This window comes from Oryza sativa, chromosome 12 (assembly GCF_034140825.1).
Source record: "Oryza sativa Japonica Group chromosome 12, ASM3414082v1".
NCBI lineage: Eukaryota > Viridiplantae > Streptophyta > Magnoliopsida > Poales > Poaceae > Oryza > Oryza sativa.
Window position 1 is genome coordinate 16,723,842 of NC_089046.1, and position 19,140 is coordinate 16,742,981.

Genomic DNA, 19,140 nt, shown 5'->3' on the forward strand with positions numbered 1-19,140 from the left:
CTAAAGATCATCTTTAGCCCCGGTTTTTATTGCATCCGGGACTATTGTGGAAATCGGCCGACCGACGAAAGATGGTTTCTCCACCAGTGTTACTTTATTTCTTTCAAATCAACTATTTTTCTTTCCACTGGTATGGTTGCAGCACACTTGTTTTCCATAGCTTTGATAAGTATTCAATAATATTCATGCCATATAAAAGAATTGTTTACCCATAACTAGGAAGGAAGCCATCAATAAAAAGAAAAGACGACTCACTAATTAATTCAAAACATGACGAAGAATAATACTGCTGAGAATGGAAGGCACCGGGACACATTCTCAAGTCTGATACAGAAGGTATAAGGGCATGCACTTCATATTTATCAAGTTCCTCCCAAATATTATTAGTTTTAGGAAAAAGTACACCGAACGTCCCGCAACTTGTCATCGGGATAAAAAAACATTCTCGAACCGCAAAACTAGATATGCGAGGTCCCTTAACTATACAAAACCGGTCACAATAGTTCCCTCAGCGGTTGTGATCCCGGTTTTGTCCTACATGGCTGCTGAGTCAGCGTGGGATCCACGTGGACCCCACGTGTCAGCCTCCTCTTTCTTTCCCCTCTTCTCTTTCACTCGCCCTCCTCGTCGTGCATGCTCAGCTCCTACCGCCGACGCTCCGGCCACTCGGTGCTCCGCCTCTTCATGTGGGCGGCCTCCACGCTCTTCCTCCCGCTCGTCTCCTACACCGTCTCCGTCGCCGCCAAGTGGGACGCCGCGCGCCGAACACCACGGCGTCGACGAGCGTCCCGCTCCTCCTCGCCGAGGAGGCCGTCGAGCACGAACGGCACCGCACGGCGAGAGCCCGTTCGCGTACGCAGATGACCCCTGCAGCGCCAGCTACCCGCTGATGCAGAAGATGCGCGCCGTCCTCATCGAGCACGCGCTGGCCAACGGCGAGGCGGAGCGCAACGTCGACTCCTCGGTGTTCGCCAAGGTCACGACGTTCGAGGAGGAGCGGCAGTTTCAGTAGCTGCCTGCCTCTATCCAAATTGCTAAATTTGGCTATGGCATCGCAACTTCCAAAGAACGACGTTGCAAACAAGAACTTAAAAAAAAAAAAAAGGCATACTTATTACAGCATCAGCTAAGAACATCTGTGAACTGAATTTCTGAAACACGCTAATATGTTCCTATCTTCTCGTCGGTCCTCTGTTCAGCAATCAGCAGATGGGCAGAGGCTCGCCGTTCCACTCCTTGAGGCACTCGAGCAGTGCGTCGATGTGCTTGCCCAGGTTCATGGCGACGGACACCTTGTTCACCTCCTCGCCGGGCGACCGCGTCTTCTCCCCGGTCAAGTACTCTGTCCCGAGCTCCTTGCGGACGGACCGGTAGAGCGGGTACGACCTGCACTCGGTGATCCTGTTCGCCTTTGCGGCGGTGCCGTTCTCCACGGCCGCACGGGGCAGCCTCCTCTCCTCCCTGGGCAGCGCCACGCGGAGCTCCTCCTCGAACGTCGCGACCTTGGCGAACACCGAGGTGTCGACGTTGCGCTCCGCCTCGCCGTTGGCCAGCCCGTGCTCGATGAGGATGGAGCGCATCTTCTGCATCAGCGGGTAGTTGGCGCTGCAGGGGTTGTCCGGCCGCGTACGCGAACGGGCTCTCGCCGTGCGGTGGCGTTCGTGCTCGACGGCCTCCTCGGCGAGGAGGAGCGGAACACTCGTCGACGCCGTGCGGTGGCGTTCGGCGCGCGGCGTCCCACTTGGCAGCGACGTAGACGGCGTAGGAGACGAGCGGGAGGAAGAGCGTGGAGGCCGCCCAAACGAAGAGGCGGAGCGCCGAGTGGCCGGAGCGGCGGCAGTAGGAGCTGAGCACGAGGAGGAGGGCGAGTGAGAGAGAGAAGAGGGGAAAGAGAGAGGAGGCTGACATGTGGGGCCCACGTGGGTTCCACGCTGACTCAGCACCCATGTAGGACAAAACCGGGATCAAAACCGCCGAGGGATCTATTATGACCGGTTTGTATAGTTAAGGGACCTCGCATATCTGGTTTTGCGGTTTGAGGACGTTTTTATATTCCGATGACAAGTTGAGGGATCTTCGGTGTTCTTTCTCCTTAGTTTTAACATCACCTATAGAGGCCGGTGTAATTGATCAATATCTCACTGTCTGATGATTTTTCTCATGCAGAGCTGTGGGAGCTCATTGGCCATCAGCTCATGGCTGAAGTTTAATTTCTCAGTAACAAGATGGACATGTACATTGCGATCGCTCTAAGAATGCGTGATTTACAAAGCGCATTTCCACAACATGAAGTGCCCTTCTTCCCCGCTAATTAATTAGGTGTGCTACAAATGGGTAGGCTGACGATGCAAGGATGCGGTGCCGCTCGCTGTAGTTCAGTTCAGCATCGCCTTACTGCATCATTTCTGGCTAAAGATGCGGATGCAGAATAAGAAAAAAGCTGGGGTTGATTTCGCCAAACGCACCTAAGCTACAGTATTTGCACACGCTGGACAGCTCAAGAGTGTTGAAACCTTGGAATAACACTTTGACCACCTTGTTTAAGGTAACTAATTAATTAGTTCGCTGAAAAAGATTAATTACACTACTGGAGAACCCCACATCTCTCCTTGTTCGCAACCCCCTTTACTCCCGGGTAGCGAACCGGGAGAAGAAATCCGGGACTAAAGATCGCAATCTTTAGTCCCGGTTCAGATACCCGGGAGAAAAGATTCATCTTTAATCCCGGTTGGTGTTACTAACCGGGACTAAAGATGGCTGAGCCACGTCCCGGTTGATCTTTTTTTTTCATTGTTAATTTACTATTGACAATTAATCCCTGTATTTTCTCGCAAATCAGGTGAGATGCATATCCCCAAATTAAACCCCAAATCAAGTAGCATCCAAATCATTCACCTCACAAATCATCCCAAATCATTCACCTCACAAATCTAAGTTACACACAAATCAAATACATCACAAATCCTTAAATAAATTACACACAAAATAAAAACATCACAGATCCATGAATCACAAATTCTAGAAATTATACATCCACTGAATCACAAATCACAAATCACAAAAAAAAAAACGGAGGACGCCAGCCGCTGCCTGCGTGCGCGGCCTCGCCGGATGCCCGCCGACGCTGGCCGCCTGCCCGCGCTCGCCCGCGCCGGCCGCCGCCTGGCCCGCCGCGCACCCGCCACCGCCGGCCATGGGCCGCCTACGCGCCGTCGCCGCCGCCGACCGCCTGCCCGCGCTCACCCGCGCCGGCCGCCGCCCGGCCCGCCGCTCGCCGCTTGCCCACGCCGGCCACCGCCTGGCCCGGCGCTCGCCCGCGCCGGCCGCGGCTCAGCCCGCCACTCGCCGCTCGCTCGCGCCGGCCGCCGCCGGCCCCGGCGCTCGCCCGCGCTGGTCGCGGCTCGGCCCGCCGCTCAGCCGTGCAGAGGGAGGAGGGGGAGTAGAGGAGAGAAGGAGGAAGGGAAGAAGGGGAGGAGGAGAGGGGAGGGGAGGAGGAAGAGATCAGATCTGAGGGGAGGAGAGATCGAGGGGACTTAACTGATTTTATCTAGGACTTAACCGATCAGAGATGGGAGAGAAATATTCACTCTCGGTTGGTAACTCCAACCGGGACTAAAGATAAATCTTTACTCCCGGTTGGTAGTATCAACCGGACTAAAGATCTAAATGATCTTTACTCTCGGTTAGTACTGCCAACCGGAACTAAAGTGGTAATCTTTAGTCCCGGTTGGTCGTATCAACCGGGACTAAAGTTCCTTGGCCCCCTGGTAGGTTTCTGACAGGGGATGAACCAGGACTAAAGATGATCTTTAGTCCCGGACTGAAGATCAATTTTTAACCGGGACTAAAAACAATCTTTAGTCCCGGGTTTTATTAGAACCGGGACTATTGTGGAAATCGCTCGACCCTCCAAATACGTGTTATGGTTAAAAGGTATATACGCTTGCAACCATACTAGTAGTTCAGCATCGAATTCACCACTTTGCTCATCTTGTTTCTTGACGTAGTCTCTGCTACTACCCTATATATATATATATATATATATATATATATATATATATATATATATAAATAAACACACACAAAGGCATACTGTATCCGTATATTCCATAAGTCATAGGATAAGAGATATGTCTTACCGGTAACCATGACAAACACTTAGTGATTTTAGGACTTAGTACATAGGTTCTCAAATCATCACAGAATACAAGGTGCTTTGGTTGGCAAGTTGGTTTGATCGGGTTAGTGCACGGACTAAACCGACAAAGACACCTTGGCAACCGGAGCACTTCTTATTCTTTCAACTTTGATAATTAAGGAACTTTAATAGGAAATATGTATGTAGTTATGTCGATATGTATTTTGATAGGAAATTTGTGGCGTCACTTAGTAAATTAATTAATTTTGTAATTTTGTAAGTTATTTAGGCGATGTCTCAGTAAGGTGAACCAATATCGATGACACTAGTGGGTCCACAAGGGCACGGACTCCTAGGACAGGGAACAAAATCCCTAAGAAACGGTAAACCATAATAGAGGTGAACCACTATTAACAACGGAATTTGGCATCAGATTCAGAGAAGAAGGACGAAGATCAAAGCGGATTTGGTGTTGAATCTAAATGAACTTGGAGTCAGACTGCGCATCGGTTGGATACTGTGCCGGCTGAAAATAGAGTATGAAGTTGATCGAGGTTGATGAAGCCAATGGCCGATACAGCATGACTTGGTCTCGGCATAGGCCTAGAGTGGGAAAATCGTCATTGCCAATAAGAGATAGAGCTCGATTAAAGCAATTATATCTATTAATTAGGAATTGAGTCGGTTTGTTAGAGATTTGGTAAGGGGCCATCGTATATGTCTGTATCTTAATTATAGAAAGGTTTGAGCCATGTCCATAATGGACTGAGTTTGTACTTGGGGATATAAATATGAACCCCATAGCATTGAAATAAGGGATCCAATCTAACACAACTTCGGCGCATCGCCACCCTTTTACTTTTCTCATTTTCCGGCGAGTTCTTCGCAAGAGGTAACCCATCTCAACGGCCCGCGCTATCGGGGCTAACATGTCGCTTTAGACGTGTTAGGCTCGATATCGCGAGTCATTCCTATCGTATGTCTTAGTTAATCTATCCTTAGCTTCCCAATTTAGCTCTATCTGCTGCTGCTCGCTTTAGGGTTTATGTTGGTTTCGGCTAAATTGTCTTGTTATATTAGATTAGCTAAGGCATCTACCATCCCGAAAAGTGTCTAATTGCTTGATTATCTAGACTGCATGTTTCTTTTCAAACTTTGAGATGCATCATCCCTAGTCGTGCTTAGAACCATGCAAACTAGCCTGCAATTAGGCATAATAAGGATAGTATCGGGGTTTTAGCCAATCTTACCTAATATACATGTTTCACTCCATGTTTCATGTATATTCGCCACTTATATAGATAGATCATTTTATATAAGCATATCAAGCTTTAGTCAATATCAGCTAGACTCTTGTACCTTCATGCCTGATTTCTATTTGATATGTTTATATGGATCAATGTCTATATAGGTTTGTACTAGAGTATTAGCTAGTACGTCATCTTTCTTGCTCGTCTCATCGGCTACTTTCATAATATCGTCTTAAACCAATCTATTAAACACCATAGACAGTATTACAACCGATTGGGCGTGTTTAGGGTTTATTATTCCTTGATATATCCAGCACATAGCATATTTGGTCTAACTCCATCGGCTGAGACTATCAACTATACACTATCGGCTAATCAACTATCGAACGACTAATTCTGCTTATATTCTTTCTTGCTGATTGTAGGATCAAATCAGTTGGGACGCCCTTGACACACTCGTGGCTAGCAGTGGACCTGCATTGAAGTTAAGCAGATCTCCCAGGCCATCGTGTTTTCACATCAACAACCACCTAGGAGTGCTTACTCATGCCCCCAAGGTTTGGAGAGGTACAGGTTGATCTGCAGAGTCATAGGGTGCGAGAACTTCTCAATTCTTGTGGATGACATCAAACTAGTGCTGGAAGCCGAGAAGAACACTACTTGGCTAAAGTTCAAGGAGAGCTTCGGCTATCCTGCAGCCGACGAGGGCAGGCTCAAGCGGGCGGCTTTCAAGAATATAGGCAATTATTGGAAAATCATTAAGTCCAGGCTGGTCGCCGAGTACGTCCTCAACCCGGCTACTCCGAAGCCATATGGGCTCTTCCCATTCATCACGCCAAGAGTGTGGGAGCAGTTCTACGAGAAGAAGTCGACACCTAAATCCCGGGCCAAAAGCGAGGCTTATCAGGAACTCTAGGCTAGGAACTTGCACTCCCACCGGCTTGGCACTGCAGGATACGCCAGGAAGGAACAACAATGGTAGGAGGAGGATGAAACGGTAGGGGAATCAAACACGCCGCCGGTGTTTGGCGATATCCCACACCCATGAGCAAGGAACTGGGCAAGGGCAAAGGGTCACAAGAACGACGATGGGACAATTTCGTCGCCAAATCCCCAAGATCAACAAGTGTACGAAAATATAGTAAGTGTCTCATCTCAATATGTTGGCATAGTTTCCATCGTACTTTTGATTTAACACAAACTCAATTGTACTGCAGAAGGAGTTGGTTGCCTCGCAAGAAGCCTCGTAAGAGGCTTGCTCTTAAAGACACGAGGACGTATATTTAGGCATATACGTGCTTGCAACCACACTACTAGCTCAGAATCAAATCCTCCACTTTACTCACCTTGCTTCTTGACGTAGTCTCTGCTACTACCTTATATATATCTTAGCCTAAGTCTGAATATGTATGCGAAGGTCACAGAGCATAACATATTATTGCAATATGCATGAATATGGAAGAAATTGGGTCCAAGTTGTGCGGTAGAGGATGCGACCTCCTACTTTACGACATGAAAATACTTTTGAGAATGGAAGGCATTGGGAGTTATTAACGGAGATTACATGTTCATGTCAGTAACTATGACTGGTTTGAATTCGTGACAATTTATATTGTGCGATGACATCAATCGTGATGAAGTTCAACTGATACTCTTTTTGGCTTTTTTACTGCAGAGATGTCCAATCAGTGCAGCTTTTACATGCTGGTGGTGTGTTGGTCAGGCTGACCGTAAATGGGGCCGTTGCCATGCGGCCGGATCACCATTTATCTCCAGACCTTCTGGGAGGACATTTTTTCGTGTCCAACACAAGATCAAAATCCATTGATCAAAACAAGCTAGTGAAGCTAATTTCGAGATCAATTCACTTTCGTAGAATCAAACGACTAATTTTTACGATAATCTGACCTGCCCAAATAAATTACCTACTGGCCAAAATATGCCACAAACACTGGTTCTCCGCAGCAAGGCAACAATCTTCTCAGCGAAATGACCCCGATGGGCAGCATTGTTTGGATTAACAAGCCGCTCGACCACAGTACAAACGCTGCGAGGCAGCCAGAGAAGGAGATGAGAGTTCATTGTTACCAGGCCCATATTTAGGGGAGAACTCAGATGGAAGACCACACAAGCCCCATTTTTTGTTCCTTTTCAATTCAAGCCAATATGCGTTTCAATATGCCTAAGAGAATGTTCTTGCTTCATTTCTTTCGAATGAACTCTTTTTCTTCCACTGGTATGGTTGCAACACACTTGTTTTCCATAGCTTTAATAAGCATTCAATAATATTCATGCCTTATAAAAGAATTGTTACCCATAGAGATGATGACTGAATGTGCATTCTTGACAATGCAGGTTCCATTTTTTTTGCTTGCTACGAAAATTAAATCGGTGTATATGGACACAATTCTTTGTGTGTACCTGTTTCTCGTCGAGTACAGGTCCGGCTCTAGGCCTAGGTCGGTTGTGTGATCGTCTCAAGCCTGCAGCAGATGGGAGCCCATCACCACGCAAAACCCCATGCCCAGGCCTTAGCCCTCAGGCTGAATAGACTCCAAGCGAACATCCCAGAATGGAAGCTGCGTAGGTGGCCACTTTAAGAAGGAAATGTGGCAACAGCACACCCCACAAACCCGTTGGTTCGTCTTCGATCTAACGATCTGGCTCCTTGTGCCCGCGGCTAGCGCTTTCTCTCTGCTCGACAGCTTCCTGACCACGATTGCACCATGCGACGAGCTGATAAGTCGAGAGTGAGGGGAGTCTAGACAATGGATTTGGACGGAAGCTGGTTTGTGTGACGAGATCTAACAGCCATCCAGTCACCGGCGTACTTCTGTACTGTCACTGCTGTCATCATTGCTTTAACCTTGTGTTGAGGGTTGGCGTCATATAGTGGTCAGGTACAGTATCCAACACGGTACCAAAAGGGGTGACTGCAGCAACAGCATTTTGTTCTGGCGTGACGAAGACGTTGTGGTTATCATGGCGCGTCTGGATGATGTTGTTGTGAACCGAGCGCCCTTGACTAGCTAGATCACGTTGGTAATCGTGATTTAAGTGTTCTTCGGCTTCTTTTCACGTAGGTGTTCTTCCTGCACCTCCCTTCATATGAGGCTTCTCCGTCTTCAATCGTAGCCATAAAGATCTCACGAGGTAGAGAAAAGTCATCTGAACAATCCAGGATATTTGGTGCTCCCCATGCTGCAACAAGCATAGTCATCTGACCACTCGGAGCCACATATCTCCTCCATGATGCTGTGGGAGTCCACAAGTGGGCCAATCAAAACTCGCTACCCCTCCCAGGGCCCGTGCTGGAACGGTGTGTGTGAAAATGTGAATTACCAGTGCAACAACGGTGTGTGTAAAAATGTTATAAAGCACATAATCAGTATTCGGCAAACCCACATTATCGCCACAAACAACAATCTTATTCGTGAAACAGTCGACGGTACAAGCAAACCTGATAAGTGTTTCCATGGTGGAAGCCGCTGTCAAGGGCTACCATCCTGCACGGCGCATGGCGGCGGTGGCCTCCTACGCGAGGAGACAAATGGCAGCGGCAGTGCACGGTGTGGCGCGGCTGCTATGCGGTGTGGAGGCACACAGTGCTGGTGGCTTCCTCGGGTGGACGCAGCCACCTCTGCGTGGAGGCGGATGGCAGCAGCGATGGGACCAGGTGGCGGTGGCGGTGCCCCCACACGCATCGAGCTAGACGCAGGTGCGAAGCTAGAGTTACTCATTGGGGTCAGTAGACCACGACGATTTTTTGCGAATATCTTGTACCAGCACTAATTTACCGGCTATGACTCCAGTTAAGGAAACTACTAGACCCCGGTGGTCCAATGCCATTTTTCTGTTCAAGCTCAATTAGCAACTAAACAATACTAGTAAGTAGTAATTAGAAAATTAGCTATCGCATATAATACGACAGCCCGATATACATATGAGATTTGAGCCCAGAAGGAAAGCAACTCACACAAGTCCACAAATTGCCTTGTTGCGCTGCTATGTATTCCTGCTTTACTCCAAAAGACATTATTTTATTATATTATGGTCCCGTTCTTTTCTCTAGCAAGAGTTGGATGAAGATTAAGATTTTCGTGGTACGCTTTTCAAACTGTGTAAACAGTGCGTTTCATACAAAAAAAACTTTCTATATGAAAGTTGCTCTAAAATATCATATTAATCTATTTTTCAAGTTTGTAATAATTAAAACTCAATCAATCATATGTTAATACCACCTTGTTTTGCGTAAAAATCTTAATCTTTATTTTTATCTTCAGGAGAAAAGAACACCACCTATATGGTCGATAGTTTTGTTTTCGGATTATCTTAAGATTATTATAAGCTATAGTCAATTAAAGATTATTATAAGCTATAGTCAATTAGTGGTGACCCCGGTGACTATTTTTCTGGCTTCGCCCCCTGGCTAGACGGTGGCCAAATCACGGCTTAGAGGAGGGCTGAGGGCCTGAGGCGGCGGATGGGAGGTGCCACCAAGAATCAGGCTCGAGATCGATGCGACGAACAATCTTCCCATTTTCCACGCGTGAAACCGACTGAATGTAGAACTAAACGGCTGGGCGGCTCCACCCGCGTGAAATCGATTTTCGCTATCGGCCGACTACCCGTCAGCACAAATGAATTATTTTCAATGGCTTTTGGTCGTTGGCGGGATAGCCAGCCGCCAGCGAAAACCCATCTTAGCCGCCAACAAAAACACGGTTTTTTAGCCCCACTAAATTTTTTACGTTCGGTCGTGCATTTTTAAATCCAACATTAGTTTTCATGTTTCCACTGTACACGTGATTTGCATTATATATTTTCCCGTGAATCAATACATCTAAAGCAACTACTAAACCGATTTTTACGTGCCATGTGAAAAACAGGTGTTGTACATAGGTCCCTGAATTAATTCCACTCGAGAACTCCATGGGAGGGTTCTCATATAAAGTGATACCAAGACAACCATGTGAAAGAAATAGAGAATCGTGTCAGGATTATCACCCCACGAAATCGATGTATTGTTAGAGGAGAGGCTGATATATTGGTTGTGCGACCGGGATAAGTAAATCGTCCGTCGGAGACTGGATAGGAGGGTGTTCCCCAAGCAGTTGTTACTATTTTCGAGTTCCTGGGAGTTCATACCATGTTCTCAGGAATAATACACAAATGTCCCAATAGGAATCTCGTTTGTTGTATAGTGATGACGTATATGTTAGACATGGAAGGCATCATGAATTCTAGGTGGCCACATTTCCAGAGATCTAGTTGATAATTTCCAAAGTAGGATTAATGATCGACAAGGTAGTCAAAAGTGACCATGCTATCTAGCTCAGTGATATAATCAACGTGATTTTAGAAACATTTTTTTAGTAGATCATATTATTCACAGAAGTTGGGGGTTTATCTCATCTCGCATTTTTTTAAAGCTCTTCTATGTTTATTTCTAAACTTTTTGGCTGTGTACCTACGGGTAGATGCCGGAGATGTAATCCATTTCTATTATTAAAAAAAAAATCTAGCTCAGTGAGCTTGAGGCACTTCACTGGGCGGCTAGATGGATGAAATGAAGCTGCAAAGAAATATCTTGGCGCGATATAGCAAATGAGCAAAAAATTGTTTTTCTTGTTAAAAAAAATTGTATGCGGGAATTTAGTTAATAGTATTTAGTAACACCATGCATCATGCTTGAAGTCTTTATATATGCAATTTGATTTGGTTGCCGAAGTAGTATTGGCTGCACCTAGCATAAGACAATATGATAGTATCGACCGGCATGTAGTAAAATAAAATACTATGCCCAAGTTTTTTTAAAATTCAAGATGCAAATCTGGTGCTCTCTCTGTTTTTTAAACCTGGGGTGATCTTATTTGACAAAGGGATTAAGAATGATAAAGTTTTTTCGCGTGTGAATAACAGCACAACTGGAATAACCGCGGGTTCAATATGCAGTACCATTTCTATATTCAGTAAAAGAAAATCATAGTGTGCCGTGTGCGCATATATATACATCTCGTTGATTCTCTTTCCAAAAGCGGAGCTCAAAAGCTCAAGCCCAGTTTCCCATCTCATATATATAGTTTATGTTTTACTCCAGTACAAGAACAACATTGGTGCTCCTCAGACAAAATTATCATCTCTGCTGAGAGTAATTTCGTTGTGAGTTTTGGGGAAGTCATATCATGGCCTGAATCGAATTTGCATATATGAATATCGGGGGCGGAGATATATGCTATTGCTAGGCATGGAAGGTATTTGGAATTTTGGTCCTCTAGGGTTTATTTACCTGAGCATCTCTGCTTCGACTCCCTGGTGCTTCTGGTCTCTTGGCAGCTGTGGGAGGTATGAAACTATAGGGTTTTCGACCCCTTCCCGCTGCTTGGAGTTTGTGTCTAGCCGTCGTAGTTTTTTTAAGGTTCAACTTTTTATTTTGCTTTTCCTCACTTCCCCTGGCATAAGTGTTGTGTAGCTATAACTCTTTTCTTCTAATATATTGGCAATGCAATCCTTTTACGCGGTCACGGAAAAAAATAGAATTTTGGATTGTGAACATTTTAGCACAAGACATCACAATTTTGAAAGTTGGAACGATGCTTATATCAACCGTGGTGAAGCTTGTGGCAAAGAAAAACCACAAGACACATTTTCCGGCCGGTTGACCAATCACGCCAACTGGGCGGAGGTAGTATATGTTAGGGGGGTGCCCAGGAATCCGGTCAAGAAAATTTTTTTAGCTATACCTCATCTATTTCACCATGTATGCACCCCCTCGATACAAACTTAGGCACCCGTATCAGCTTAAACTCGATCTAAAATAGAGTAAATTAAGCAAGTGGCACCACCCTCTGTTTCGCTCTAGCTCCGCCCGCCAAGTGCCATATTAAAGCTTCAAAGTACGCAGGTGATCACCTGGCGGGGAGTAAAGTATGATGAATTGATGACAAGTACATGCACTGGCTGCACATAAGCTGACCACCATGATCGTTGCAATACACCCCGTTACACTACTACAAAACAACACATGAAGACCGATCATGGAGCTACTGGTTTGCTAATACCGATACCTATGAAACTTTTCTCACCTTTTTTAGCTTAAAATTAAGAACCGGTAGCTATCATCAGTCATCAATACACGTTTATAACAGAAACCGGCACCAATAGTCCCTAAAATCATAGAGACCTATGGACAACACATAGGTGCTATAATAAACCGGTACCTATGGACATAGCTAGGTACCTATAAGCGCGATAGTATAGATACCAGTTTTTATGTTGAAACAGCATATATGGGTATCACATATGTGCCTCTTGATAAAAACCAGCAATTATGAGCACATAGATGCCAGTTTACAGTTAAAATTGGCACCTATGATGACGTAGTTCATATATGTGTGTTTTTTTATCTAACTTTTTCATATAAAGTTGAATGAAGATAAACTTTATATTAAATTTGTAGAGCTCAACGAGATCTATAATTTAATTTTGTAATTGATGACCTTTTGATTTAACGTCATTTGGATGTCCGAAAATGTGTTATAATGTCTCGGATCAATTTTCGTAAGAGAGTATTCAAGAAACAATCTCAGATGGAGAAAAATATATGAAAGTAGAAGATCTAGATGAGGTCTACAATCTTGTACTCCCTCCGTCCCTTAATATTTGACGCCGTTGACTTTTTTAAACATGTTTGACCATTTGTCTTATTCAAAAACTTTTGTGAAATATGATTGGAAAATAATTAATAATTACTTAATTTTTTTGAATAAGACGAACGGTTAAACATGTTTAAAAAAGTCAACGGCGTTAAATATTTAGCAATGGAGGGAGTAGTTAACAAAATTTTCGTTCGAGCTCGTCTATAGTGTTAAATATGAATTATAAGTTTGGATCAGAGTGGTCTGAAAAGATGCATTTGTTTCCAAGACAACTAATGTTTGAGAGAGGTCTTTAGTTCCAATGTTGCTTGAAGCATATCTATGAATATGGGTTGTAAAAATCATGGGACTTGTGGAAGGGAAATATTACTGTATAGGTACCAAATATTCTTTTTGGGATTTTTAGCACCTGCAAAAAACTAAAATAGTTGCAACCGGCACCTATAGTAGCACTTAAACAGGTACCAATGACTTGGGTCATTGGAAGTTATTGGTGCTGGCACCGGAACCAGCACCTATAAGCCCTTTAGAATCGGCACCAATGGACTTTTGTGAAGTTGTGTTATATTGCAAGAATTCAGTGTTTTGTTAGTATGTATGTACGAGGACAGCATTTTTTTTTTCTTTCCATCCCCTATGTCATTGTCATCTCAGAATGGAAACAAGGCATTGCAAAACATGGTGATGAACAGGTATCCGTGATTTAGTGGTGAGAAATATATTGATCAAGCTTGAAATTCTTGGACAGAACTGTATATAATCTGAAGATACAAATATTTCAAAATGACGACCAAGTGCAACGCTGAAGTGTCATTTTAGGAAGCGAGAACAATGGCAATTGGCCCCGCCGAGGTCTTCCGCACCCTGCTCAATGCCCCTTATGTCACGAAGAGGACCAGACTATACAACATCTTATTGTTTCTTGTGTGTTTGCTAGGCAAATTTTGGTTCATTATCTTGCAGCGCGTTGGACTTGCGGTGCTTGCGCGGTTGCGCCACAACCCACGGAGAACTCATTTGATGATTGTTTTAGCCGGGCCAACATCTTGTTACAAGGGGTTATCAGCAAACGATTAAATAGTCTAATCATTCTTGGTGCATGAACTATTTGGAAACATTCAAAACGACTGTGTTATCAACGGGGCTGCCCCAGGCGTTTCAGCTTGTCTAGTTCCCGCAAGTGAGGAGGCTTGCCTTTTGAGTTTAGCCTAGGCCAAGGGGCATTCATTGATTATGGACCGCAGTTAGCAAGACTTTATGTTGTTGGGAGAGAGTCCTCTTGAGGTGCTTTATTCTTCTTACGCTTTCTTTTTATGTTTTGTGTTTTTGGGTTATTTGTATTTGCATCTTGGACGCATCTCTTCTTCCCTAATGCAATGATACGCTGCTCTCATGCATATTCGAGAAAATAAAAGCATGGCATTTGTTGAAAACCACATTACCATCTATATTTATTTTCTCTTTGATAAACCACATGAAGCACAAAAATTTAGGCATCGTAGGCATCATGAATTTCGTCGGAGTGTGCATTTATGTTCTTTTGGATCATGCGGACTGTACTCTCTCCCGGACCGATCGAGTTCCTCTCAGGCTATGTTTAGATGGTAGAAAAGTTGGGAAGTTGGGAGAAAGTTGGTAGTCTGGAGAAAAAGTTACGAATTTATGTGTGTAGGAAAGTTTTTGATGTGATGCGATGTAATGGAAAGTTGAAAATAGGGGGAAACTAAGCACGGCCTCAGCAACCAGGACAACTTTTGCCAAGGTCAAAGGAAAAGGAACGAAAGGTGCTAGACGAAGCCTCCTCGTAGAAACAAGTGGCAAGTGAAGTCTATGAATGCTAATTATGCTTTTAAGTCTAAGAATTCTTGTAATTGAGTTGATGAGGCCCCAATTTTCTCACTGAACGTTCTAGTGAACGATGTAATTATGTTTCCAGATTAATAAAGCGCGCCAAATGGCTTCCCTTAAAAAAAAAAACATTGATGTAGGTAGAAGACCAGTTTAGAGGCATCTGCTCGGTTTAGGGCAGAACTGTAATCTACCGTCTATCATGTTTATCTATAGAAGGCATATACCATCACCAGAAAAAGCTCTCTCTGGTATTTATTCGTTACGCCGATCCTACACCAGGCCATCTTGTTACAACTGCTGGGCTTTGTTTCAACAGTGTGTAACGACCAGTAATCCTGCACGAGCTAGCACAGTTTCCATCAAGACATTAGACATACTTTCTCTTCCAAGGCGCTGTAGGCTTGGGAGGAATCATGAACGATCGCTGGACATGCTCAACCGAAGGTGCTACAGAGACATCACCAAGAACGAAGTACCCATTATGCAGCTTAATCTTCATCACGACATGGAGAGCTGTGCAGCTACCTCCTTTAGGAAATCTTCCATCTTCTCGCCTAGCATGACCCTCCCTTGTTCTCTCTTGCCGTAAGTGAGGTACTGATCAGGGATGAACTAGATCCGTTACAAAACGTTGCTCAGCTAGAGAACTTATCTTCGTTCCGCCATATATATCACTCGGCTGCACGGGGTGACGGAAATATATATGTAACTCGTTTATCTTTTTGAAAAAAGAAACAAAAAGTACCATAAACTGGTATGAAAGTCATTATATCGTCAGATGGCCGTACTTCCTATCCATATAATATGTAGTCGTAATCACTAATTCCTAATACGAAAAAGTACGAATTACCACCCCGAACTATCACGGTCGATTAAATTAGCCCATTGAACCACAAAACCAGACATCTTTCACCTCAAACTATACAAACTAGACAATTAACCCCCCTCAGCACTGTTCTGAGCAATTTTTTAGTTGAGCATGCACATGTACGGCGCCAACGTGGCGATCCAATCAGCAAAGAAAATGAAAAAGCTCCATGGACCCACCTGTCATCCCTCTCTCTCTCCCTCTCTCTCTCGCGCGCGCGCTTGGGCAACCGATAGTGGAGGAGGAGCTCGGCCGGCTTGCGGTGGAGGCGGAGGCGAAGAGAGCTCGGGCAACAGGTGGAGGGGTGCGTCGAGGAGGGCGCTGCTGCAGCTCCCTACTAACGGCGATAAGAGGGCCTCTACAGACCGCGAGGAGAGAAGGATGAGAGGGGGGAGAGGAGTTCGTTTGGCCGGCGGTGGAGCGAGCCGCTTCCCCCAAATCCAGCCGCCGCCGTCCTCTAATCCCCTTTGGCCATCCGCGAGAAGCTCGGGCAGAGGTGGGTAGAGCTCGCCCGGACGGCCGGCAGCGGAGGTCCTCTCGCTCCTCTCCTTCCTTCTTCTCTGCTTCTCTCCTTCTTCAATCTCCCTCCCACTCCTCTTCTCACTCGCGCCAAAGCCAAGGATGGCAATGCTCCTTCGCCTCCGCCATTGGCGCCCGAGCGATCTCCGCCTTCCCCACCGGTGCCCGAGCGACCTTTGCCTCCCCCGCCGGGGGAGGCCGAGGAGGAGCTCAGCTCGGCAGGGAAGGAGACTCACGAGGAGATGCTGGGGCGTCCCTCGTCATCATCGTCATTGTCTGAGGCCGCGGCTTCTCCGGTGGGGTTATCTCGGGGTGGTAGGTGAGGAGAAGGAGGAGGGGGATGGTGGGAGAAGGGGCGGCATCGTCGGCGACCACGGCGAGTAGTGGTTGTAGTTGCGTCGGTGGTGGAGAGAGGTGGAGGGGACAGATCAGACAGTGGGCCCCACCAATTTTTATAAAAGAATTGCTTACTGGATTGCCACACGTATGTCAAGCAGGACCAAAACCACCTCATATTGAGTCGGCGGGCTTTTTTGTCCTGTTTACATAATTGAGGGTGAAGGAAGTCTGGTTTTATGGTTCAGGGGATAATTCGATGGACCGTGATAGTTCTGTGGAGTAATTCGTACTTTTTCATTTCTAATAATTTGTTTTGGCCAAACCGGAGAGGTACTGTCACGCCCGGAAATTCACTAGTAATTTCCGAACTTATTTGTGCATAAAATCCTCGTCCAGGAATCAGCCGAGGTACACAAACTGACAATTTAATATACAGATTCATCAAATTAACTAAAATGATAAATACTTACTTAAGAGGCACTTAGTCCTCACCAAGAAGAAAACTGCAGCGGAAAATAAAATCTAGCGAAGCTCCGGCTCCACTCCCACAGGCAGCTCAACTGGGGTATAAGCCAAACGTCTTCTCCTTCGAGATCCTTTTTATTCAACTGAGATTGATTGATTATTGCAAGGTGAGCATATGACATACTCAGCAAGCCACACAGCAAATATGCAAGTGCACAAGGATACCAAAGGATGGCATAATATTGGCTCATTTGCAAAAGCAGCATTTAGCAAAACATTTAAGAGAAGTAAAACAGTGGAGTAATTAATCAGGAATTTTAATCAACACTGAACAGCACACCCATGCTGCACAGGCCCAACCATTCTGAACAACCATACCCGGCTGAACAGATCTAACTCCAAACCAGGAGCTAAGCAAATTATTACCAGGTATAACATCCATAATTATTGTGAGAGGTGTGGGACTAATCACGAAAAACATTGCTCAACTCGCCCATAACCGCGGGCACGGCTATTCGAATAGTTTTACTCTGATCAGAGGTGTACCACTGTACCCACAAGACACAGCCTCAACATCATGTCTACCATACGTCGCGATACTGGAAAGTACCCGAATAGAGGCTGTGACAATACCCTCTACATAACACAACTCACCACAGTGCACCATTCCTAGATCATAATCACCCCCTCAAAAACAAGAGGCATGGACTCCCCAGCGACCCCCGTGAGCTTATCTCCGCCACTTCTCAGTCTGGTGCTCTGCAATGAACCATGCTATACAAAAGGTAAAGCCGTTGCCCACGCTGGCTTGTGGTTGGCACGGTTAATGTTTCACAATAGTAGCTCGCGAACCGGTCCTTAATTGTCATGAGCACGACTCTCAAAACCATGTGCTCACAACCCACCATTATCAAGTTTTAGTTGGCAAGTAATTAACCAATCACTACTGACCATCGTGAGCTACCATTAAATATAACCATAAATGATAGTGAAACATTAGTTATCCCAATTGTGTGCTAATGTTTCTAAGCATGGCTAAGCAATCATATCTAATATCTAGCTGAACCAATATATAAAGCTCAACTAGTCAAGTTATAATCTCCCAAGGTAACAAGGAATAAAGTAATCAAGAACAAAAGGGCCATATCAAAGAATAGGTTAATTCCACCCAATGGCATTCGAAAATAAATGCACAGTTGAAATAAATAGAGAATTTAAATATAGGATCAACATGTTCAAAGGATTGTGTTTAGGATCTGTGTGACTTGCCTTGCAATAATCGGTCTTCAATTAATCTTCTTGAACACTTCCGGCGCACTCGCAAACCTTCGCAACGACGGAAACGACAAGCTAACACGCAAAACGAAGAAAAAGACTAATAAAAACCAAATAAACAATACATAAAAAGTAAACAAACATGTAGATCATAATTTTAGATGAATTATGAGACTTGAACGGCCTCATTCTGACTTCAAATGAATTTATTATGAATTTTACAAGATTAAATCTAATTAAAGCCCATTTAAAAAGAATTAAATAAATTTAATTCAATTTATGGACAATTTTAATATGTAGATCTTTATTTTATATAACTTTTGCAACTTGAACCACATTAAACTGAGTTCAAATGAATTAGTTATGAATTTTTAAAGATTAAATCGGATTAAAACACTTATATTGATTTTAATTGAATTATGACGCAATAATGAATTAATTTTGAAAAGGAAAAGAAGGATTATTGCGTCAGCGGCTAGGGTTTGCGGTGGACCGGGTGCACGGCAGCGGTTCACGGAAACGAACGGCCGAGATCAACTCTATCCAAAACGGACGGCCGAGATCGATCGGTCCACGACCGGCTCACGGGAGAGGGCGACGATGACGTCAGCGATGACGTCACCACCGGCGGCGGCGGCTCGGCGGCTCGGGCTCGCATGCTCGCCGGCGAACGACGGCACGGCGACGCGAACGGAGAGCACCAGGACGTAGAGGACGACGCGGCGAACTCACCGGTGACCAAAGGAACGGCGGAAAAGCAACGGACGACGCCGGCGA

The 19,140-nt window shown here is 45.1% G+C and overlaps 1 protein-coding gene across 1 annotated transcript; it reads right to left on the reverse strand.

The window, feature by feature from the left end:
- Positions 1 to 1,149: 1,149 nt before the first annotated feature.
- Positions 1,150 to 1,615, reverse strand: LOC107278449 (phenylalanine ammonia-lyase). The gene has a single exon (XM_066306690.1). It carries the CDS (start codon positions 1,587 to 1,589, stop codon positions 1,203 to 1,205), a length of 387 nt encoding a protein of 128 aa, XP_066162787.1. The 5' UTR covers positions 1,590 to 1,615; the 3' UTR covers positions 1,150 to 1,202.
- Between the last annotated feature and the right edge of the window lie 17,525 nt (positions 1,616 to 19,140).